At 38.5% G+C, this 25,294-nt stretch overlaps 1 protein-coding gene and 1 non-coding gene across 3 annotated transcripts in view; one reads left to right on the plus strand and one right to left on the minus strand.

Annotated features, from left to right (window-relative positions):
- The window catches only part of CERT1 (ceramide transporter 1), a 150,993-nt gene that overhangs the window by 64,388 nt on the left and 61,311 nt on the right, over window positions 1–25,294 (plus strand). For both annotated transcript variants that reach the window (XM_066386360.1, XM_066386359.1), the window contains exons 4-5: window positions 18,228–18,335; window positions 20,345–20,483. In XM_066386360.1, coding sequence (XP_066242457.1) covers window positions 18,228–18,335; window positions 20,345–20,483 — 247 coding nt within the window. The remainder of the gene's footprint in view (window positions 1–18,227; window positions 18,336–20,344; window positions 20,484–25,294) is intronic.
- On the minus strand, window positions 19,640–19,715 carry TRNAT-AGU (transfer RNA threonine (anticodon AGU)). The gene has a single exon. It is a non-coding gene; the product is annotated as a tRNA-Thr (tRNA).

Here is a 25,294-nt window from a genome sequence, read left to right on the forward strand (position 1 = left end):
AAAAAAAAAGCGAAGTAAAAAACTCCCAAAGCACCCCAAAGAAAAATTTGAGTCCCAGATAAAGTTATTTGTTTGTGATTGAGGATTGAATGAGAGGAAAAGTAAAGGAGAAAAGAAGAAACTAATATAGACGGAGGAAAAAAAGAAGAAAACACAAAAAGAAGAAAAAAGAATAAAAGGAGAGAGAGAGAGTTAAGGGTTTTGGAGTCCAACCCTCATAGAGAGAAAGGAAGAAGAGAGAAAAGATAATGGGAGATGTAACACTTACGGGTAGTGTAGTTCAAGGAGAGGAGAGAGTAAGACCAGCAGAGAATTAAACGACCAAATTGGAAGAGGAAGAAAGTAATCAAGACGAGAAATAAGACAAACAAACGAACAAATATAGTTAAATGGGATAGGTTATAAAGTCTGTGGATTATTCTTGATTTTGAGAGGTTATCTTCTTGCTTTTTCTTTTCTCTCCCTCTTCCTGGTCGGTGACTCTGTACCCCAGATTCTACCCCTGTGGCACACTTAGGTAGAGGTTTGCAGTTGATAAATCTTCTATGGCGATGTCATATATTGGGCTTCAGTCTTGTTGGCAGTCGAGCCTCATTAGCATTTGCAGGCTCCGCCAATGAGAGAGTCCATATTCCCGGAGCCTCTCTCCTAGTCTTTCCTTCCTGAATTAGCAGCCTGATGATCCAGCTATGGGATTGCTGCTGCCTCTGCCTGGAGAGTAAGAGGCTCAAAGAGCTGGCAAATCCCCACTCTATACCCACTCAGCACAGGGCTTTGGGTAAGGCTCAGTCAGTCAGAGCCACTAGTATAATCAGGCGGGGCTTCAGCCCACAAAATTACCTCTGACTCTGCCCCTCTGTCCAGGAACACGGGCACCCACTCCCGGGGAAATCTCTCCCCAACTATGTGCGCTCGCCAACCAGGATATCTGGCCAGCCGTCTCTCAATCCCGGTGAGGCACCCCGCCTGCACGGGAAAGTTCCAGCATAGGAAATTTTGCACCCACGCGTTGCTTTTCGGGCGCAGGGGCGACCTCAAGACTCCGGTTTCGGCCCACAGAAAGGGCTCTGACCCTACCCCTCTGTCCAGGAACACGGGCGCCCACTCCCGGGGGAATCTCTCACCCACTATCTGTGCGCACTGACCAGGAGATCGGGGCGAAGGCTGTCCCAAGTGCCTTTCTTTGTCTGGGTTTGGCGCGAGCATTAGCTTATGTTGACTGGGTTGCCACAAGCACAGTTTTTCCTTGGCTTGGATGTTCGTGCCACAGCCTGGTTCGGACGTTTGTACCGCAGTCTGGATCTATTCACACCCTATGCCAGCCTTAGTTCCTATATTCTCAGTTCCCAGTGAAAGCAGCCCTTATTTAGGTTAGTGAGGAAGGCGGAGTGTTTCTTCCTCCTTATTTCCTTCGGGGTTGATTATATATTTAGTCAATTTTTTGCTCAATCATACCTTCGCATTTAGTGCGGAACTTCTGGAAGCTCCAAGGATAGATTTTTCTGTCTCTGGTTGAAGATCTTGTTGAATTTTGGGGGAGATTTATCGGTATCACACCTTACAGCGCCATTTCTCTGACATCTACTCTCTAGTATTTGTTTTCTAAAGCCAGAGTGAAAAAAAATTGTTTAACAGATTTTCTTTATACAGCCTCATTTGATTTATGTAGTTATTTCTCATCTTTTAATATCTCTAAGAAAAAAGATAATTGGAACTTGAGGCTCCCTCAAAAGTGGAAGGATTAAAAAAATAGACTGAATTTCAGAGTATTAAATTTAAAAGATTTATGCGATCTGAAGAGAAACGAGAGCAAAAGAGTATTAAATTTAATTTATTTAGAATCATCTTTTGTATCACAGGTTGGGTTCTTTAAATGGCTTTTGGTACAGAGGAAGTGGTTGGTAGTTTACTAATTTCCCCCTTAGTATAAGTGGATGTACTATGAAATCCAAAACCCATAATTATAAGAAAGGAAAGTCTGAAATCAAGGAGAGAGTGGGGACAGCTGTTGTTACTCTCTACTTCTATAGTACTATATTGTATTTGGGCATTTTTTTTAGTACTTCCGATTGTGACTGGCAGTGCCTTATTTTCTTCTGCATTCTTTTTACAATTACCCGTGGTGTATGATAAGGCCTTGCTTAACCTTCCAGCCTCATCTCACTATAACACTTTGCCTATTTAGATATATCTGTAAAGGAAAGCTCATCTCATACTTTAGTGAAAGAAAATGCAAAATGAATAACCAAATTCTGTAAATGACCTTCAAATGAGATATAATATTTGATTTTTTAAAAATTATCATACAAGAATGACTAGGATATGAAAAGAAACATCTATTGTTTTTTGTTGTTGTTTTTGTGAAGGAGAGGAGACAGGCAGATTCCTGCATGTGCCTAGACTGGGATCCATCCAGCAGCCCCATCAGGGGCCAATGCTCAAATACTGAGCTATTTTTAGCACCCGAGGCAGTCGTTTTTCTACAGAGCTTTCCTCAATGCCCAGGGCCACGTTTGAATGAGTCAGTCCACTGGCTGCGGGAGGGGAAGAGGGAAAGGAAGGGAGGGAGAAGCAAATGGTTGCGTCTCCTGTGTGCCCTGACTGGGAATTGGACCTGGCATGTCCATATGCTGGGCCAACGCTCTAACTACTTAGCCACCGGCCAGGGCCATATTTTGTTTTTTGATATGATTTGAGAAAGGTATCTTGAGGGTGAGCAAATATTCTACTCAGAACAGTTAATTGTTTTGCTGTTGGGCTTTATTTAGAGTATAATAAAATTATCTTTAATACTATTTTCTTAAATATATTTTTTAATTTATTTGATTCATGAGATACTACAATTCTAGAAATCATTGTAGATTGAACCTGTAAAAACTAGTTTTCTGAATGAATTGTGTTATATCTTTTCATCTGGTTCAACAAAGAATTGGCCTCCACTGGATATATACATTTTAACCTAAGCTTTAGGTGTTTAGGTTTAATATGGGAAACTATAGTACTGAACTAGCTATATAATCTTAAAGATAAGAGAATTGAGTTCAGGAAGGTGTAATGACTGACTTATCTTGTTGTCTAGTGATTATAGTGATACCAGAGTCTCACTCTTCTCCTTGTGTCCTTTATTTCCAAGGCTACTGCTTCTCTAAAGGGGTTCATAAGTATTTGAAAGGCTAACTATCTAGATGAGATTTTTAATATTTCTGAGCATGAAATTGTGCCAAATTTTATCTTAAATACTCTTCTGTTGACCTAGACAAAAATAAAATTGTTGCCCTTGCAACTTATAATTTAAATCACAACCCTATTTGATGAAGTTGCTCTCCTCCTGATTTGCAGTGTCTTTTGCTTCTCATGTGTTTTGCTTTAAAATAATAATATTGAAGGTAGACATATGGATGCTCATGACATGTCAAGTTTATTTGGTTTTATTACAGGTTTGAGAATTTCAGTTTTTAGAAAATGCTTTTTTTGTTCTTATGTTATCATTTAATCTTGTTTTTTATTTGTTTCTATAATTGTAATTGAAAAAAAGACAGTATAGTTTAGGGGTAGGGAAACTATGCCATTAAATAACTAGATAACTTTTCACATCACAAAGAAGTTACCTACCGTATTTCCCCATGTATAAGATGCTCCCACATATAAGATGCACCTTAATTTGGGGGCCTGAAATTTGAAAAACAATGTATTACATAAAGTTCCTGAACTCAAGTTTTATTCATTATAAAATTCATACAGCTCCTCACCACTGTCAAAACTGTCCTCGTCTGTGTCTGATGATGAATCTCTGTCTTTATAATATTCTCTTGTCCTCAGTTCCATCCATGGCATTTGAAATGCCACACTTCTACAACCACTGTATAAGACGCACCCAGTTTTTCGACTCCGAGTTTTTTGAAAAATGGTGCATCTTATACATGGGGAAATACAGTAATTCGTTCTTTCCTTTCCTTTCTTTCCTTTTTTTTTTTTTTTTTTTTTTTTTTTTTCTGTATTTCTTGCTGGAGAGTGTTACTAGGAAAAAGAACAAGCTTTTCAAAAGCCAGGTGCTGTTAAAAAATATAAGCTAGTCCTTTTGCTATATTTTATGCCACTGTTTTGGAGTATGGATAGGCTGATGAACAGACTGCAAAATGATAGTATATAAATTTATCTTCCATCTGATTAAACCAAACTATAAAATTTAGCTCTTTTTTTAAAGAGGTTTATTTTCAAATCAGTTTTTAGGCATTTTTGTATTTTATTAAATTCAGCCTTGTCTGGATATCTCAGTTGGTTAAAGCATCGCCCTGATATGCCAAGGTTGTGTGTTCAATCCCTGGTCAGGGCACATACAAGAATCAACCAGTAAATGTATAAATAGGTGGAACAATGAGTCAGTGTTTCATACTATCTCTCTCTCTCTTCCTCTCTCTCTCAAATCAATAAATAAAAAACATTTTGAACCATAACTTTGAACTACATTAATTTATTATGTTATTTGTTTTTCTCATAAAGTCAAAGAGGGCACACCTTATAAAAGAATTAGTGTAAGGTTACTCTTGTATTTTGACCTCTAGTAATATTTGTATCAGCTTTTTAAGAATGTATACTGTTATTTGGAAAATTCTACTGACCCCCTCTAGTGGCCAAAAGATTGTATCTTTTAAAAAAAATTAACAAAAAATATAGTGGTGGTGTGGTTTCATTATTGTAGTATTTAAAAGAAGGAAGTAAACCTTGTTCTATATTGGATAGATTCAATAAATATTTTATTGAACCAAAATGGCATTTTATGTTTATGCAAAAGATGTTCAGGAATATTGCTTTGCAAACTCATAAATTTGGGAAAGTTTTTGCACAATAATTTATGTGAAGGAGCTTAATGCAGATATTTTTGTAAGGGAAGGATATTTATACAGTAATTGTATTTGAATTTCTCATAATGAGAAATAAATAGAATTTGGTGTTTTCAAAATCTTACTATGTTGGCAATTAGAGTTTGTAAGTAGGCTCAACTTATTTTTTTGTGTGTGGAAGAGTGAAGCAAGCATGCTTTAAAGTATGATTAACAAAAATCATACCAGTGAGATTCAAAAGCCTCTTAAAATTTCAAGAACATTTAACAGTATATCAGTTGTGACCACAAACTAGTTTCTTTCCATTTCCATCCTTGCTTCTCTCACCCAGTCTCCCTTCAAAAAGCAAATATTAAAAATTCGAGATTATTGTTGCCTTCAAATTGGACATTTGGGGCAGCCAAAATAGATATGTCGATAACATTGCCACTTTTCAGAATAGTGTTACTGTTAGAATCCATCGGAGTCCGAAAAGACCAGTGTAACAGGCTTTATTGAAAGGAAGAAAGGAACCCTGCCAGGCTGGCTCGCAAGGGGGAGTCGCACCAGGTACAGGCTAGAACTGGGCTTTAAGGGCTTAGGGGGCGGAGCATGAGATGAGTAGTGGGGCATTTAGCCAATTAGCTGCTGGACGAAGAAGCATCTTTTATGGAAGTTTGCCAGGAATTCTCGGCTTGTGACGTCACACATTCCTTTGTGGTTGGTTATCTGCTGTGAGCCCTGAAACAAGACTTACTGGCAGGGTTAAAGAAATGAAACCTAAGATTCTAGACTATTTGATATATAAAAAAAGAAAAGGAGAGAGTGGTTTCTAGAGAGGCCTCAAGGGAAAAGGGACGGAGGTCATTATCTTTTGTAACTTCTTCCTGCTGAATAGGTGCGGTGAGAGGTTATGGCCTCTCTAAGGATCACCCTCAGTGAGGGGTAGAGAGATGGAGTGATGGCTTCTTGTCGAGTAGGGGTGTATTTATAGGGTTCCGTATTTTTTGTTTCACGAGGGCAGATTTCAGGGTTGGTATGTAGGGTTAGGTAGATTTTTCCAGTTTTCTGATTGGCTAAGGTCTGCATGCGGTTCTGTAAGAAACTAGTGAACAAACGTAAGAGGCAAGGTCTAAAAGTTAGAAAAATAAATAGGAGAATGAGTGGACCAATGAAAGGCAATAGTCAAGACACCCAGTTTGTGTGAAACCATTGATTCCATTACTTGATCTGTTTTTACGAACTTGCTGGGCTTCAGAGAGAGAGAGAGAGAGTGGGAATAAGACAGGGCAGTGGCCAGTCCCCCTTCCCCTAGACCTGTTTTTATAGAAATTCTTAAAGCAACAAGAAGAGGAATTACTTGTATAGCTCGTTTGGTCCTTAGATTGACGGGTAGTGAACTCGGAACTGGAAGAGGCTCATGGGGTGGGATTAGGTTGATATTTGAGATGAGATAGATTAGGGTACAGGTTTCTGTCCAATTAGTAGGGAGACACATATAGGTGTTGGTCCCACACAAGTAGAAAGCCCCTGATTGGGTAAGGCAGGTTGAGAGGTGAATAGAGAATAGAAGGACAAGGGATTGGTTTTGTTTCTCTGTTTCTGAGCTCCAGATGGTCAGGGTAGAGCAAAGAGCCACCCCAATAAGTGGGGAGAGTAGAGAATTGTTAGTTAGGGTGACTAATTAAATATTTTTTGAAAACCAGTTTTCTGACTATTCAAATTCTTTTTTCTCTGTACAGACATCCTACAACCTGCACAAACCTACAACTTACATAAACCCTCAGCTTTCACGAACTTTCTTATCCAGAAATAACTAGCCTTCACAACAACCTGTTTTTTCCTTTTTCTTTCAAAAGTATTTCTATACCTTATACCTCCTATTATCAAAACCATACAATTCCTTTCTAGTCAGAACTCTTTTTTTAAATTTATTCTTTTTTTTTTTAGAGAGGAGAGGAAGAGACAGAGAGAGAGAGAGGAGAGACAGAGAGAGAGAAGGGGGGGAGGAGCTGGAAGCATCAACTCCCATATGTGCCTTGACCAGGCAAGCCCAGGGTTTCGAACCGGCGACCTCAGCATTTCCAGGTCGACGCTTTATCCACTGCGCCACCACAGGTCAGGCAACAAGTCAGAACTCTTGATTTAAAAATCTTTAACCTTTAGTGACAATGAAGTTGACTTTCTTTTTACCCTAGTTTCCCTTTTCCCAAAGTCTGATTAAAAGAGTACTTAGTTTCGCCATATGTAGATAAACCAGCTTCCAGTTTGTGTTTGGAGTAAGGCATGTCGTTTTTCTACTTTAGCAGCAGTGGGAGTTGTCAGGATTACGGTGTGTGGACCTGTCCACATGAAAGTCAGTCCTTGGGTGATGTACTGCTGGAAGCGCCTCTTGGACAGTCTTTGAACAGTTTGCTGAGTAACCTGTAAATTCTGCAAATACTTAGGGAAAGGGTGGTTACATTTCTTTTACTATTTGATTCATGGAATTTATTTGCCTGGACCTTTTGGTATCTGTGGGCACAATGTAACTTCAGATTAGTTTCTAATTAATCTTAACATGTTAACATAATTTTACTAAGTTTGAGAAATGTCCTAAAGAACAGGAATTGCACATATTCAGGAAAGTTCAGAAGGCATTAGACTAATGGTCACATTTCTATACTTTGCAGCTAGAGTTTAAGTCAGGGGTCCCCAAACTACGGTCCGCGGGCCACATGCGGCCCCCTGAGGCCATTTATCCGGCCCCCGCCACACTTCTGGAAGGGTACCTCTTTCATTGGTGGTCAGTGAGAGAAGCATAGTTCCCATTGAAATATTGGTCAGTTTGTTGATTTAAATTTACTTGTTCTTAATTTTAAATATTGTATTTGTTCCCGTTTTGTTTTTTTACTTTAAAATAAGATATGTGCAGTGTGTATAGGAATTTGTTCATAGTTTTTTTTTATAGTCCGGCCCTCCAACGGTCTGAGAGACAGTGAACTGGCCCCCTGTGTAAAAAGTTTGGGGACCCCTGGTTTAAGTCCTAGTGACCACTGCTTCTAGCTGGAATTAGCAGCAGGTCCCAGCCTACAATAGGCATGGGGCATTGAGACAAGAGCAATAAAGGAGACACTTAAGGCAACAAAATCAGACTGTCAATATCCACAGTAGAGATCTTCGAGGGATAAATAAAATTCAAATATTCAGGCAAGGCATAGTAGATGGCCCTTATGTTTACAAGAAATGAGATGAGTTTATCTGCTACTTGGAAGAAATGCATTAGGCTCGTGAACAATGTCCTTGGGCCTTCAGTGGCAAGTCCCAGCATGCTGGGCAAGGTCAGGTCACAGGTAGCTGGAGCAGGGCTAGAAGAGACTGAACCCTCCCTTCATGGAGCAAGGGGGCAGCTTACCTTCGTGTGTCCCTCTTTCCACAGCAGAGATGTGTCCCTTGGTGGGACCGGGAAGCCTGGCAGGCTTCAGTTCAATAACCTTTCTTTCCACTCTTGAAGTAGGGCCCTGATGGAATTCTATGAAGCCCTTTAGGATGCTGGAGCCTTTAAGAGCATATGCCAAAATCTGGTATTTCCTGACCTCTTTGGGGCCTTATTTGCCTTTTCTGTTACTCCCTTGGCCATTATAGACCTTAAAAGCCATGCTCAGAAGATCTCACTGAGGGGCTTGACTAAGAGAGCAAAATTGGAATCCAGTGTCTAAAGAAGCCTATTAGACCCAGGAAAGAAAGGATTTGATCTGCGATGGTAGGCGGTTGGAGACTGCGGAGGGTCTGAGTTCGATTTAGAGTGAGACCTCAGGTGGTGGCGATCAAGGCGATTTCCAGATAGACTACAGCAGGGGTCCCCAAACTACGGCCTGTGGGCCACATGTGGCCCCCTGAGATCATTTATCTGGCCCTTGCCGCACTTCCAGAAGGGGCACCTCTTTCATTGGTGGTCAGTGAGAGGAGCATAGTTCCCATTAAAATACTGGTCAGTTTGTTGATTTAAATTTACTTGTTCTTTATTTTAAATATTATATTTGTTCCTGTTTTGTTTTTTTACTTTAAAATAAGATATGTGCAGTGTACATAGGGATTTGTTCATAGTTTTTTTATAGTCTGGCCCTCCAACAGTCTGAGGGACAGTGAACTGGCTCCCTATTTAAAAAGTTTGGGGACCCCTGGTGTAGAGGAATGATAAAGAAGGCATTCTTGAGGTCTAGGATCATAAAGTGAGTGATGTTTGAGGGAATGTGTGACAGTAACTGGTAGAGATTAGGGACTACTGGATGGAGGGGAATCACCGTTTCATTGATTAGGCGTAAATCTTGTACGAAGCGATAAGCCCCTGAAGGTTTTTGAACAGGAAGGATGGGGGTATTGCAGGGAGAGTCCATGGGGATGAGGAAGCCTTGATTTAAGAGGTGGCTTAATAGACAACTCTGCCTTTTTAATCTTTTGATATGGCAGGGAGTTGTCAGCATAGAGGGGAGGAAGAGAGAAAGCAGATGGATGGACAGGGTGAACAGCTGGATGGAAAGAAGGAGGGTCAGAATCTGCAGGAGGAGGAGGAGGAGGAGGTTGAAGTGCTGGTGGTGGTGCCACGTGGTCAGAGGAGTTAAAAAGATTAGAGCCTGTGAGGAGAAGGGAGGAGAAATAGGAGGAGTGGAAGGCACAGTCGCAGTGGGTGTGGAGGGGGAGGGGTCGAAGAAGAGAGAGGCAGAGCTACAGTCTGTGAGGAGGGAGGGTGGGGCGGAGAGGAGAAAGGCAGAGCCTGTGTGAGGAGGAGGTTGGGACGGGGAGGAGAAAGGCGGAGCGGCAGCCTATGGGTTGAATCTGATAGGTAGAACAAGAAACACAGAGTAAAAGGCAAGAGAGGGCGAAGGTAGAAGAAAGCCTGCACATAAGAAATTTCTGAAGCTTTCCCAGTCTGGTGGCAGAACTTATCTAGGTCCTGGAGGATGTTAATATCAAAGTTCCATTTTCCGGCCAGTGGGAGCCATTATCTAGTCTGTACTGAGGCCATGCCATGTTACAGAAGAAGTTAAGAGGCATCCCAAAGGAGTAGTTTCTGAGGGTCGGGACTGGGATGAGCCCATGTGGATGGAGAATAGAGAAAGCGAAGATTGTCCTCTGACTCTTTCAACTATCCTCTATACTGAACGTGGAAAATGAGAAGGCCGATCATCACCAGAATCTTGCTGTCAAAAGAGTGGAGCAGCCTGGCTAGGCGCCTAGACTTTCGAGGAAGTCCCTATGAACAGGCTGCCCGGAGTAGAGACCTTCCAGTCAGCGATCCTGAGAGGAGAGAGAGTGAGGGTGAGGGACAAATAATGGCCTGCTGGAGATGGGGAAGAGCAGAAATTCCTTACTTTTTGGTACAGCAGGGGTTCAAGACTGCCCATAAATGAATACAATTTTCAAAACCTGTTTATGTGCTATATAAACTTTGAAATAAACTGTACATATTGCATGTTACAGAAATGCTGTTAATTTTTTAATAATAGTAAATAAATGCTCAGAAATTAATTTTTACAAACCATTAAAAGATACCGTATTTAAAACTAAGGGCCATATTGTGTGACTAAGAAATGCAAATGATTTGAAGTAATTTCATTTTGTAACTGTGTCATAAAATTACTCTAAATCAGTGTTTCCCAACCTTTTTTGTGCCATGCCCCACCTTAACCTTTCTAAAATTTTTGTCCCCCCCATGTAACATACATAATTTTTAACATTAAAAAATTGATTTGTTCACTTAATAAACATAAATGATAGGTCCTAGGAAGATGTCACTATGAAATTATTAACAAAACACAGTAAGTAAAATTTCAAAACATATAATGAAAAATTTAAATTCCAAATAATTTTAATACAGATTTTTCTATATTAATTTATTATTTTAATTTAGTGTGATCCTTGCACTTGATGCTTGCTGCACAGAGATTTTATATTAGGTTCCAATTTGGTTAGCTTTAGTCTCAAGTCTCCACATTGTGTTATATCCAGCCGATTTCTTTTTTTTACCAGTAAATCATTTACAGCACTAAATCCACATTCAGCTAAAAATGAAGATGGAAACGGTAGCAATAGTTTTCTTGCACATTTGGTTGAATTTGGGTATTTGATTTCTGTTTCCTCACAAAGCCATGCCATCACTTCTTTGATATTAAATAAAGCTTTAACTGACTCATCATTTTGCAATTCTGCGAGTTCTTCTTGATACTGCATATTTGATATATCAGACAAATCCACTAACATTGGCTGCATCATCCATGTTGGGAAATCAATTTGTTTTAAATCAGAAAATCTTTCTTTTAAATCAGCCGATAGAATATTCAAATGATTGACAATAACAAGTAAAGCGTTATCAGTTACTTCACATTTTTGGAGCCAATGGAACTGTTTAAAGTTTTTGTTGTTAATATGTTTCTGACATAACTCATTATTGGTAATGAAACCAAATATCTTTGCTTTTGCATCGACAAGAGTTTTATTTGTTCCTTGAAGTTGCTTATTTAATATATTTAGTTTTTCAAAGATATCGGCTAAATAACTCACAAATGCTTTACCATCTATTGTTAACAGATACTTCATTTCAGGTTTGTCGCTTAAAAAATCACTAAGACTATCAAACAGTTCCATAAATCTTTTCAAACAGTTCCCTTTAGATAGCCATCTTACTTCAGTATGAAGTAAAAGTCTCACATGGTCTTCATTTTGTTCTTCACAAAATAGCTTGAAAAGACGCTCACATTTGGCACTAGCTTTAATAGCATTAACACACTTTATTACTGTATGTAATCATTCAGAACAGGTGAGATGTTTTTAGCTACCAAGTTTTCCCTATGAATAACACAATGCACAAGAATTATTTCTGGATTCGCATCTTTCATCAATTTTAAGCAGCCATTTTTCTTGCGCATCATATTGGGAGCACCATCTGCAGCACAAGATGTTATATTTTTCATTGGTATATCATTGACATCTAAGTAGTATTTTAGCTTATTATATATATCTTTGGAGGTAGTGGTGCTTTCTAATCTTTTACAGAACAACAGTTCTTCAGCAAAATGTCCTTTATCAATATATCTTACATAAGTTATCAATACTGCTTCACTGTCTCTCAAAGTTGATTCATCCATTTGCAAGGAGAATTTTCTTGTTTTCAGCTTTTCAATAAGTTGTTTTTCAATATCCTCACTCATTTCGTCTATTCTTCTGCTAACAGTATTGTCACTGAGTGGCATAGCTTTTACATCTTTGTCATCTTTTTCAAGAACCATTTTAAGAAATGCTGATATTGACGGTTTTATTAAATTCTCTCCTATAGTGTGATTTTCTCCAGTTTTAGCGATGAATAAAATTTGATAACTAGCCCTGGCCGGTTGGCTCAGCGGTAGAGCGTCGGCCTAGCGTGCGGAGGACCCGGGTTCGATTCCCGGCCAGGGCACATAGGAGAAGCGCCCATTTGCTTCTCCACCCCTCCGCCGCACTTTCCTCTCTGTCTCTCTCTTCCCCTCCCGCAGCCAAGGCTCCATTGGAGCAAAGATGGCCCGGGCGCTGGGCATGGCTCTGTGGCCTCTGCCTCAGGCGCTAGAGTGGCTCTGGTCGCAATATGGCGACGCCCAGGATGGGCAGAGCATCGCCCCCTGGGAGGCAGAGCACCGCCCCTGGTGGGTGTGCCGGGTGGATCCCCGGTCGGGCGCATGCGGGAGTCTGTCTGACTGTCTCTCCCTGTTTCCAGCTTCAGAAAAATGAAAAAAAAAAAAAGAAAAAAAAAAAAATTTGATAACTAGCCTCAAGAACACGATTATTAGTTGAAGTATGAGCAGTAAATAGAGACTTTAATGTTCTTTTTTCAAAATTTTTCTTTAAAGTTTTAAAGTAACTCAAATCTGAATTAATATGAGCACTATGTTTCGCCTTCAAATGCACCTCAAGATGACCTCATTTCATTGATTTGTTGGTCAAGCATTGCTGGCATAAAAGACAAAAAGGAATCCGCTCATCGTGAACAGCGGGTATGAACCCAAATTTTAAATATTCCTCTGAATATTGACAAGTTTTTTTCTTGCTTGCACCACTCATTTTACTACGGGCTATAAGAAATAAAAATAAGATCAATTAAAAACTAATATTAAAATATGTGTTAAAATATATTCAATGTGACATAGAGTAAACGTATACTAAAAATTCATATTTATTTAAATGTATATAACACATTTACTACACTACCACCGCAAACCAAAGATATCTATATTTTTTCCACTTGACAAAATTTGCTGGAAACTTATGCTTCTAAAATTAAAATTGTGCATGCACTATTATAGCCCCAATAATATTTATAAAATATTAGTGCTTTCTAGCCCCGATGCAAGAAGTACTTAATAAAGAGTTTAATATTGATAAAAATAAAATCAAATACTTACCAATTATATCTATACAATATATATATGTATATTTATTAAATCAACGAGCTTTTACAACAGTTTTGACACTTATTTCAAATTAACACCAACTGAATGATGTGAAACACTACAGAAGTTGCGATGGGCCAATTAGGTGAGAATAACTGCATTGTTTAGCGAGTTTTTAAAACGTCTGGGGTTCCCCGTGGCAGACGACACGCTCCGCGGTGAACCCAGGATGAAGTTTACTTGACGACGCCAATCACCCAGTTGATATTTTGGTCTCGTCAAACGAAATTATACTTAATAATTATTTACCGCAATTATTTAAGAATTGCATTTTTTGTTAAATTTGGCACCAGATATCTAGCATTGCATTTAAATGGCCCGGGGCGAAAGAGTTAAAGTCGTGTCGAGTCCATTTTCAAATTGCCTCCTTTAACTATCGAATTGCTCCCCTGTGGGGCGTGGGCCCCATGTTGGGAAACACCACTCTAAATATTGTGGTAAGGCCACCAGTAATGTTTTATACAATGGTAGCATCATTTGCACAATGAAAGACGATTCCAGAATGACTGATTTTTAAATAGTGCAAATTCGTTTGGGTGCATATATGTATATTTGTTAAACACTTAAATTATTTATATTTAATGTTTTCTCAGTGCAGTTATTGACCAAAATAGAGTGACATGTTGTTACAGCAGAATTGAACACAGCCAAATGACATTCAGAGTTGGAGAACCAGTTTATTACGCGGATGGGCTCAGAGGAGTTGATTCTCGAAAGTCTGAGCCCCTAAAGGCAGGGTCTTTGGGGTTTTAAGGTCACATGGTTGGGCAGGGTTACAAGGAATTGCAGAAGCTTGGTTTACAGAAGCTAAAAAGGTAGAATTAGTAAAAGCAGAACAAAAAAGCAGTAATAGCCAATCAAGGTGAAGCATTTTGCTTTGTCATGTCATTGCTTTGTCATCATGTCATCATGTCATGGCCATATCATTATGAGTCTTGATTGAAATTCAGTAACAAGGGAATTGGTTGTACTGTATTTTCTTTTTTCTTGGAATAATTTATATAATTTATAGTGGAATTTATTTAAGTGAAACTTTTCAGAACTAGAAATACAATTATACTACACTCTCAGCCTCCACATTAATTTACTACCTATTACATAAAATGTCAGTAGTCGAGTCTTGTTCCATCATGTTTTGTAAGGAAGTATTACTTATTTTAAACAGTGAAACCTTTTTCACTGGGTATAAGAGATATGTTTCATAGTAAAGACACACTTATAAAGCTTTTTTAGTGCTTACATTTTGTGTTAACATCTTTAAAAAAATAAAGTTTGATTTGCTGTAAGACTTATTGATATAAAGCAGAAAATGGAGAGGGTAGATTAGTTTGGATTTAAATTTCAGTTTGAGATTTTGAATATTTTTCAAATAACTTTGATTATAAATTATAGGATATTTAAATGGGCAATTCACATTAATTTCTGTCTAGAAATGGATGTCACATAGGTATCAAAGATATGTTAATTCTGAAGTACTTTATATTTTTAACCAGTTACAGATAGATTCTTATTATAATTCAAGTCTTCTATATTTAAATCTAATGAAAACCTTTACAAAACCAGTATACCAATTAAAATTTTGAAACACTACACCAGGGGTCCCCAAACTACGGCCAGCGGGCCACATGCGGCCCCTGAGGCCATTTATCCAGCCCCCACCGCACTTCCGGAAGGGGCACCTCTTTCATTGGTGGTCAGTGAGAGGAGCATAGTTCCCATTGAAATACTGGTCAGTTTGTTGATTTAAATTTACTTGTTCTTTATTTTAAATGTTATATTTGTTCCCGTTTTGTTTTTTTACTTTAAAATAAGATCTGTGCAGTGTGCATAGGGATTTGTTCATAGTTTTTTTTATAGTCCGGCCCTCCAATGGTCTGAGGGACAGTGAACTGGTCCCCTGTGTAAAAAGTTTGGGGACCCCTGCACTACACGATGGTCAAAAATAAGAAACTATCGAGCTATTTTAGGTAAAGAACTTAGCTCAGTATGTTTGTTGCAGGACATTTGAGAGAAACTCTTATTTTTTGTAAACTGTATGAGTGTTGTGATTAGAATTCTCTTTTGGTGGATTCTTTTATATTGAAACAAGGTACCTTTTTTTCTTTACTTTGTTGAGATAAAGTTTAACATTCTTAAAATATAACTTTTTTTTCAGAGAGTAAGAGGCAGGGAGGAGAGAGATGAGAAGTACTAACTCATGGTTGCCTCAATTTAGTTGTTCATTGTTTGCTTCTCATATGTGCCTTGACCTGGGAGCTCAAGCTGAGCCAATGACCCCTTCCTCAAGCCATCTACCTTTACGCTTAAGCCAGCAATCTTGGGATCATGTCAGTGATCCCACACTCAAGCCGATGAGCCTGTGTGAGTGAAGTTGGGATTTCAAACCAGGGACCTTGGTGTTTCAGGTCAATGCTTTATCCACTATATCACCACTGGTCAGACTAAAATATATACATTTTATGTGAACAATTGAGTGTTTTCTTTGTTCGTTTGTTTGTTTTTTGTGTTTTTCTGAAGTGAGAAGCTGGGAAGCAGAAAGACTCCCGCATGCACCCAACTGGGGTCCACCTGGCGTGCCCCCTAGGGGGTGATGCTCTGCCTGTTTGGGGTGTTGCTCCATTGCAACCTGAGCCATTCTAGCACCTGAGGCAGAGGCCATGGAGCCATCCTCAGCGCCTGGGCCAGCTTTGCTCCAATGGAGCCTTAGCTTTGCTCCAATGGGAGGGGAAGAGAGAGATAGAGAGAAAAGAAAGGAGGAAGGGTGGAGAAGCAGATGAGCGTTTCTCCTGTGTGCCCTGGCTGGGAATTTAATCTGGGACTTTCACACGCCGGACCAACGCTCTGCCACTGAGCCAACTGGCCCAGGCCAACAGTTGAGTTTTGACAATTGTAGCCTACACACTCCCCTTCCCAAATTTATTGTACCTCTGTGTAGTCAGTGTCCCTTACTGCACTCTGGCCAGCTTTTTTTTTGTCATAGAATAGTTTTACCTTTAGATAACTAAGTGAATAAAATGAGGTATAATTTACATACAATATAGTACATGCTTTACCCTTTCGTTAGTTTTCCTAGTACTAAAATATATTTTTATTTTGCTTCATCGCTAAGACATTGCTTTGCTTTGTGTTGTGGAATGGTGTAGCAATGGTCGGCAAACTCATTAGTCAACAGAGCCAATTAGCAACAGTACAACGATTAAAATTTCTTTTGAGAGCCAAAAATTTTTTAAACTATATAAGTAGGTACATTGTTATTCACTTAATTAGGGTATTCCTAAACTGGCCTTTGCTAAAAACGTCCTCAATCTGATTGAGCCGCATGTGGCTTGCGAGCTGCGGTTTGCCTACCACTGGTGTATAGTGATGTAAGTCTTGGAGAAGAAGTTTAATTTCATATAGTCTTAAGTTTACATGTTATTTGTTAGTAAATTCAGAGTCAATATATTGCAGTACCTTTTATAGGTAAGGAGTGTTTTATGAATAAGCATCATTAAAGTATGACGTTTCAGCTTGATTGATGACTTCTATATGCTGGAAGTTTGAATTTTAAGAGGCTGCTTATATTCATTCACATGGTCAGATTTCCAGTATCTTTGCCTGAAGATACTCATATTTATTAGTTATTTTGCTATTTGTTTATGGATTCTTTCTCTTCTTTTCTCCTTCTAGCTCTCTCCTTCTATTCCTTCTTCCTAAAATATTAAACAAGTGAAATGATACTAAAATGAAAAAATGCTTTAAACTGGTGTTAATATTATTTACATAAATTAATGCTTTATTAATTAAATCAGTATAAAAAGCTTAATGTTTTTGTACATGAAAGAACATTGCATAATTAAAATAATGTCAGTGATAAACCAATAGCTATATAGGAAATGTAATGGATTTTTAGGAACGAGAGCACAGAGGATGTAAAATGTCAATGGAAATATTTTCATTGATACATTGCACTTAATTTTAATGATTTCTAATCTTAATCTTGAAAATCAAGTAACCTAAAACAACAACTATTTTAATTGGACTGTGACTTTTATACTAGATGTGGTGCCAAAAATGATTAGTTTAGAGACTAGGACTAAATTGTGTACAGTACTTTAGCAGTAGAAAGTAATCAGAGATCTAAAATACTTTTTCAAACATTTGATTCCTTGTCTATTTTATTCATTCTGCAATTTGTCTTAGGAAGGGTGGTATATAAAACTGCTGCTTTGAAGAGCAACAACCCCATCAAAAATAGATAAAGGTGTTATTACAATGCTAAGTCTAAGTATATTTCAATATCCAGGAGTTAAATTATTTTCTATTGCATGATTATTTAACAAACTGGCAAATTACAGAACTTTCTTTATGGCATGAACTGTCAAGATGGCAACAAAAATGAAAAAAAAATACAATCTTCTAGAAGAACCGTTCAATAGTAATTATAAAATATAAATATGATTGATAAATGCCATATCATAATATATTAAGAGTGGTTGAGAATACAGAGACAAACTGCCTGGTATACCAAGAAAAGCTTCATTGAGACAGTGGTAAGTGAAAGTACTATAAAGAAACAGTACTAGAAAATTTCCTATTACTACATTTTTTAAAATTTACTATTTGTTTATTTTTTATACAAACATAATTAAAAGTGGTTTAGTCATTCATCTCCTATGATTATTACTGTTTTTTCCCCTTGTTAATCCAGTTTTTATAACCTTATTAATTTATAGGAAAACTTTTGTTTTCTCTTAAGTATTTTTCTAGTTTTATTGAGATATAATTAACATATAACCTTGTATTAGTTTTAATATGTACAACATGATTTTATATACACACACACATTATGTAATGAAATGATTACAATAGGATAACATCTGTCATCTCACATTAGTTATAATTTTTTGTTGTGCTGATTATTTTTTATTTAATTTGTTTTCTTCATGTAGTGTACTTTCTTTTTTAGACTGAATCTGGTTATGGATCTGAATCCAGCTTGCGTCGACATGGCTCAATGGTGTCACTGGTGTCTGGAGCTAGTGGCTATTCTGCAACATCCACCTCTTCATTCAAGGTTTGTGGTTGTGAATGCTTCAAGTTAAAGCCTCATAAATTGAATTTAGTACTGAATATTGTAAACAGAGCTTACTTGATAGTTTTTGGGATGAACTTTGTACAGTGTAATTTATTTGAAGCTGTTAAAATAACAGTTTTTTTATTTTTGTATTTTTCTGAAGCTGGAAACGGGGAGAGACAGTCAGACAGACTCCCGCATGCGCCCGACCGGGATACACCCGGCACACCCACCAGGGGAGACGCTCTGCCCACCAGGGGGCAATGCTCTGCCCCTCCGAGGCATCACTCTGCCGCGACCAGAGCCACTCCAGCGCCTGGGGCAGAGGCCAAGGAGCCATCCCCAGCGCCCGGGCCATCTTTGCTCCAATGGAGCCTTGGCTGCAGGAGGGGAAGAGAGAGACAGAGAGGAAGGAGGGGGGGTGGAGAAGCAAATGGGCACTTCTCCTATGTGCTCTGGCGGGAATCGAACCCGGGTCCCCCACACGCCAGGCCGACGCTCTACCGCAGAGCCAACCAGCCAGGGCCAAAGAACAGTTTTTTTAAGGAGTAAAATTTATAACTCATACAGATATAAAATGAAGACATATCAAAGGTTTTATTTCATTTATTAATAGATAAGATGTAAGGAAAAGGTTTGGTTCAAAGGAGAATCAGAAGAATGCCAAAATGATTTTGCTAATATATGCAAAACTGTTCAATATATACAGATTAATAACTGGTTAAGCTCATTTGCATATCTATGGACAGGAATATTTTACATTATTCTGTTTTCTACTACTTACAGAGTAATAAAATAGATCAAATATAATGAAATCAAAGACTTCTATATGGTTGGACAACAACCTAAGGTTCCATAAATGCTAAAGGTTCCATAGATAACACACATTATTCCTTTGAAAGTACATCCAGTAATATTTTCCCCATTTCATAGTCTTTCACAATTTTTCCTCACAATGTCAGTATTTGAAAATAATAAATTTTTTTTTTTTTTTTTTCATTTTTCTGAAGCTGGAAACAGGGAGAGATAGTCAGACAGACTCCCGCATGCGCCCGACCGGGATCCACCCGGCACGCCCACCATGGGGCGACGCTCTGCCCACCAGGGGGCGATGCTCTGCCCATCCTGGGCGTCGCCATATTGCGACCAGAGCCACTCTAGCGCCTGAGGCAGAGGCCACAGAGCCATCCCCAGCGCCCGGGCCATCTTTGCTCCAATGGAGCCTTGGCTGCGGGAGGGGAAGAGAGAGACAGAGAGGAAAGCGCGGCGGAGGGGTGGAGAAGCAAATGGGCGCTTCTCCTGTGTGCCCTGGCCGGGAATCGAACCCGGGTCCTCCGCACACTAGGCCGACGCTCTACCACTGAGCCAACCGGCCAGGGCGAAAATAATAAATTTTATATGAGCAAATTGTCAAGCTTATTTGTTCCCTTACTTCCTCAGGCTTATCACTATCTAGCCACTGTTAGTTTCAGGGTAATTCCTGGGAGTATTACATTGAGCTTGACAGCTCTCCCTACTCCTGGGCCCTCATTAGTAAGATATAGACCAGGGGTCCCCAAACTACGGCCCGCGGGCCACATGCGGCCCCCTGAGGCCATTTATCCGGCCCCCGCCGCACTTCCTGAAGGGGCACCTCTTTCATTGGTGGTCAGTGAGAGGAGCACATTGACCATCTCATTAGCCAAAAGCAGGTCCATAGTTCCCATTGAAATACTGGTCAGTTTGTTGATTTAACTTTACTTGTTCTTTATTTTAGATATTGTATTTGTTCCTTTTTTTTTTTTTTTACTTTAAAATAAGATATGTGCAGTATGCATAGGGATTTATTCATAGTTTTTTTTATAGTCCGGCCCTCCAACGGTCTGAGGGACAGTGAACTGGCCCCCTGTGTAAAAAGTTTGGGGACCCCTGATTATAGACCTTAACAGGTGATAAGAGAATAATACCAAAGGACTAAAAAAATTACCATTTTGTTAACTTGGATTACATCCCATTTTTGTGTTTTGCAGAAAGGCCACAGTTTACGTGAGAAATTGGCTGAAATGGAAACCTTTAGAGATATCCTGTGTAGACAAGTTGATACTCTGCAGAAGTACTTTGATGCCTGTGCTGATGCTGTCTCCAAGGATGAACTTCAAAGGGATAAAGGTTAATTAGGCTATTACCACTATTTTTACTTGGAGAGTGAATGGATTTAAAGCCTCTTGATCTTAAAGGGTAATATCTTTAACTGATAAAGGTAATTATAGTCACTTTTGCTGCAAACCCCCAATGTAACAGATTTCAATGTCCACATAACTTGTGTACTTTGTAACACAGTTTAATTAATCTAATCACTACCACCAGATTCCACTGAAGATTTTTAAATGATTTTTAATTTTTTTTATTAAAAAATAGAATATCTGTCATCTTAGTAATATGGCACATTTTACGTGATTATGTCTAATTTACCCCATGATGAATCTTAGAGACAAGCATATATTTGTGTTAAATCCCTAGTCTGGAATAAATCTGTTTCTCCCTCTCTTTCCTTTTCCCCATCTTTTTCTTTTCACTTTTCTTTTTTTTTTTTAATAAATAAATTTTTATTAATGTTAATGGGGTGACATCAATAAATCAGGGTACATATATTCAAAGAAAACATGTCCAGGTTATCTTGTCATTCAATTATGTTGTATACCCATCACCCAAAGTCAGATTGTCCTCCGTCACCCTCTATCTAGTTTTCTACTTTTCTTTCCTTCTTCATCACTCTCATGGAAGAGGAAATCAATAATGGAGCTATATATAAATTTAAAAATAAGTTAATAGTGAGTTCTTTTAAGAGAGAGATATGGTCTTCAGTTAACTTAAAATGTGAATTTTGAGCTTTTCCTTTGTTCCTGCTGAAGATATTAGAAATGTTGTCATCATCTGTTCAATTTTTCTCTTATTTGCTGTGAAAGCAAAAATAAACTACTCATGAAATTATTACTTAATAACACTAAGTTTATTCCTAGTAGAACTGAGTTGCTTTGCATGGTTTCATTCCTTAGTTTTATAAAATGTGTTTGATCTAAGTTCAGATTTTTTTGTCTTTTCTGTTTTTTATTTCCTTTTTCTGTATACTTTGGGATTGAATGTATTTTTATAATTCAGTTTTTCTATCTCCTTTGTTTACTTTTTAAATTATAATTGTTATTTTAGTGGTAACTTTAGTTTCTAGTATGCACATTTATCACAGTCTGTCTTCAAGTAATATACCAGAAGTCCACTTTCCCCATTGTAGGCTTTGGATACTGTTTCCTGTAATCCCTTGAGTTCTTTCCCTAACCTCTATAGTTCCCTCATTTTATGTACTGTCAGTACTGTACTGAATACACCAGGGCACCTTCTGTCAAATTCCTGGGGTCTCTCTCTATACAGCTCTCTTTTCTCTAGTACTCTGTTTTGTGAATTCTCGTTGTCCTGTTTCTCTACTCCATTTCCTTACCTCAGAAAGTCTACTGGGCTTTTTCTGGGTTCCTCCTTAGATTCTCTCAAGGCAGTAAGTTGGACATAGAGCTCACATCATTTGTTCCTTACCATCGTGGATCACTGTTCTTTTTTGCCTAATATAGAACGTCTTAAAAACATTGTTTTATATATTTTATCTAGGTTTTAGTTTCATGCTATAGGGTAAATCAAGTTCCTTTGTTCTATATTGGCCAGAAGCAGAACCCATATTCTTCTTCAAATTTAGGCGAAATTGAGTAGCCTTGAACTTTTTATATTTGATACACTTTTAAGTTTTTGATTGTTTAACATTTAGTATTTCTCTAAAAATAAAGGTAGTTGAACTATTTTTACTTCATTTAAAAAAAATATACAGTGTGTCCGTAAAGTCATGGTGCATTTTTGACCAGTCACAGGAAAGCAACAAAAGACAACAGAAATGTGAAATCTGCACCAAATAAAAGGAAAACCATCCCAGTTTCTGTAGGATGCTGTGGCAGCATGTGCGCATGCGCAGATGATGACGTAACACCGTGTATACAGCGGAGCAGCCCAAGGCCACGCCAGTGGAGATGTGGATGGTACAGAGGAAAGTTCAGTGTGTTCTGTGGCTCACTAAATTCAAATCCGTGACCAAAGTGCAACGTGAATATCGGCACATTTATAACGAAGCGCCACCACATAGGAATAACATTACTCGGTGGGATAAGCAGTTGAAGGAAACCGGCAGTTTGGTGGAGAAATTCCATTCTGGTAGGCCGTCAGTCAGTGACGAGTCTGTAGAGGCTATACGGGATAGCTACCTAAGGAGCCCTAAAAAATCTGCGTGAGCGCACATCGAACTGCACTGAATAGGTATGAAACTGGGAGAGTTTTGCTTTTATTTGGTGCAGATTTCACATTTCTATCATCTTTTGTTGCTTTCCTGTGACTGGTCAAAAGTGCACCATGACTTTACGGACACACTGTATATATATGATACACACACACACATATATATTATATATATCACATATATAAAATAATTCCTCGGTATTCACAGGGGATTGGTTTCAGGAACCCTGGCTGATACCATTATCTGCAGATGCTCAAGTCCCTTATGTAAAATGGTCTAATATTTGCACATGACCTACACACATTTCTCTTATATACTCTAAATCATCTCTAGATTATTTATAATATCTAATCAATGTAAATGCTATGTAAATAGTTGTTATATTGTTTAGAGAATAATGAGAAAAAATTATAGTCCTGTTTAGTACAGAAACAACCATGGTGGGCCTGGCTACAAAGTACATGCATGTCAAATACAGAATTAGATTCCTTGTTTGTTTTTTAAATGATCCACATCAAAAGTATATACCATTTGAAAGACCAAAGTGATAGTAGGAGTAGTAGGTAGAAGTTGGGATGCATTTATAACTAGATTGTATAGAAGATTTGAGAAATGATTTTAAATTATTCATTTTGAATAATAACAGTGATAGATTAATGCATTAGTTTGCTAGGTCTGCTGTCATGAATGACAACAGATTGGGTGGCTTAAACAACAAAAATGTATTTTCTCACAATTTTGGAGGCTAGAAGTCTGACATCAAGTTGTTGGCAGGTTTGTTTCCCTCTGAGAGCCATGAGAGAGGGATCTATCTAGGCCTCTCTCATTGGCTTGTCAGTGTTCATCTTCTCCCTATGTTTTTACATCATCTTTCTTCTATGTTTGTGTCCAAGTCTCCTTCTCTGATAAGGACACCAATCATATTGCATTAGGCTACACTAATGACTTCATTTTGACTTGATTGCCTCCATAAAGTCCCTGTCTCCAAATACAATCACATTCTTAAATCCAGGGGAGTTAGGACTTTGACATATGAATTTGGGGGGAGGGATACACAATTCCACCTATAACCATTGTTTTTTCTATAAATGCTATTTTAAGAAATATTGATCTTTTTAAGAATACATGCTGGGTTAGAAAAATAGAGTACATGCTGGATAAAGGTGAAATAAATACATGGACCTTGGTTTTCTACTTTGACGGTAAATCATAGTTGCTGACCTCGGTGTCAGGATCTCTCTAGGTACACCTTCATTAAATTACCAAAGCTAAGTCTGTCCATTTTAAGAATTAGTGCTCTTCAGTAAGTGTGTCATTGAAATGATAATAGCAAACTCATTTTATTTTAGGTGATAATCAGTGTTTTCATATAAAATGTTTAATCAGAATTGCTAGTGTGGCAATCTTAACCTGACCTTCCATACATACTTCATTTTCAATCACCCTTTTAGGTCGTAGATATTCTGGGGTTACAGAATTAGAAGACATTGTCTTTAACATAAACGTACTGCTTGGTTTTTTTTTGTTTGTTTTTTTTTGTTTTGTTTTGGTTTTTTTTTTGCATTTTTCTGAAGCTGGAAACAGGGAGAGATAGTCAGACAGACTCCCGCATGCGCCCGACCGGGATCCACCCGGCACGCCCACCATGGGGCGACGCTGTGCCCACCAGGGGGCAATGCTCTGCCCATCCTGGGCGTCGCCATGTTGCGACCAGAGCCACTCTAGCGCCTGGGGCAGAGGCCACAGAGCCATCCCCAGCGCCCGGGCCATCTTTGCTCCAATGGAGCCTTGGCTGCGGGAGGGGAAGAGAGAGACAGAGAGGAAGGCACGACGGAGGGGTGGAGAAGCAAATGGGCGCTTCTCCTGTGTGCCCTGGCCGGGAATTGAACCCGGGTCCTCCGCACGCTAGGCCGACTCTGCTTGGTTTTAAAACAAGACATATGTACCACACTAAAGGAAAGCCTCTGCTTTGAGGAAGCATTTCTCCAAATCTGTTTCCTCAACTGTTAAATGGATGTTATATTCTGCATATGATAATTGTAATTAAAATGAGAATTATATATGTTAGCACTGGTTTAACAGCAAAATATTGATATGTAGTAGATGGTATTATTAACATAGTTAATTTGGATCATTTCAGGGGTAGAGCAAGAATGTGCAAGGTCTAAACACAGAATTTAACATACTCAATTTTAGTGTTGGTAAGGGAAACCATTTTGATTGGGATAGGAGATTCATATGAGGATGGTGGTTTTAAACTATATCAGATATTCCTTTAAAAGGTACCTCAAGAATGGACAAGGAGTGCTTGCTTGGGAAGAAAATGTAGAAGGCCACTCTTTTAGCCAGAGAGGCTCTTGATTTTCATCAGTTTTAAATATTAAATATTGGACTAGAAAAGAAAGGTTGAAAATCCCTGTTTGGTGGTGCTAGGCTATCATATGGTTAGGAATACACAAGTGAATCTTCGGTAACCCAAAGTAGATATTAATGAGATGAATGAAGTGCAGACCTTTTAGTATTTAAAGAGCTGTTTAATCAGAGTAGTGTTGAGTCAAGGTCAGGATCTTGTCTGATGATGAGTACTAAATGTGCTATGTTAATGAATTTCTAGAATTGACCATATTTGTAAGTGATTGATGAGACAGTG

Source organism: Saccopteryx leptura, chromosome 5 (genome assembly GCF_036850995.1).
Source record: "Saccopteryx leptura isolate mSacLep1 chromosome 5, mSacLep1_pri_phased_curated, whole genome shotgun sequence".
NCBI classification, from domain to species: domain Eukaryota; kingdom Metazoa; phylum Chordata; class Mammalia; order Chiroptera; family Emballonuridae; genus Saccopteryx; species Saccopteryx leptura.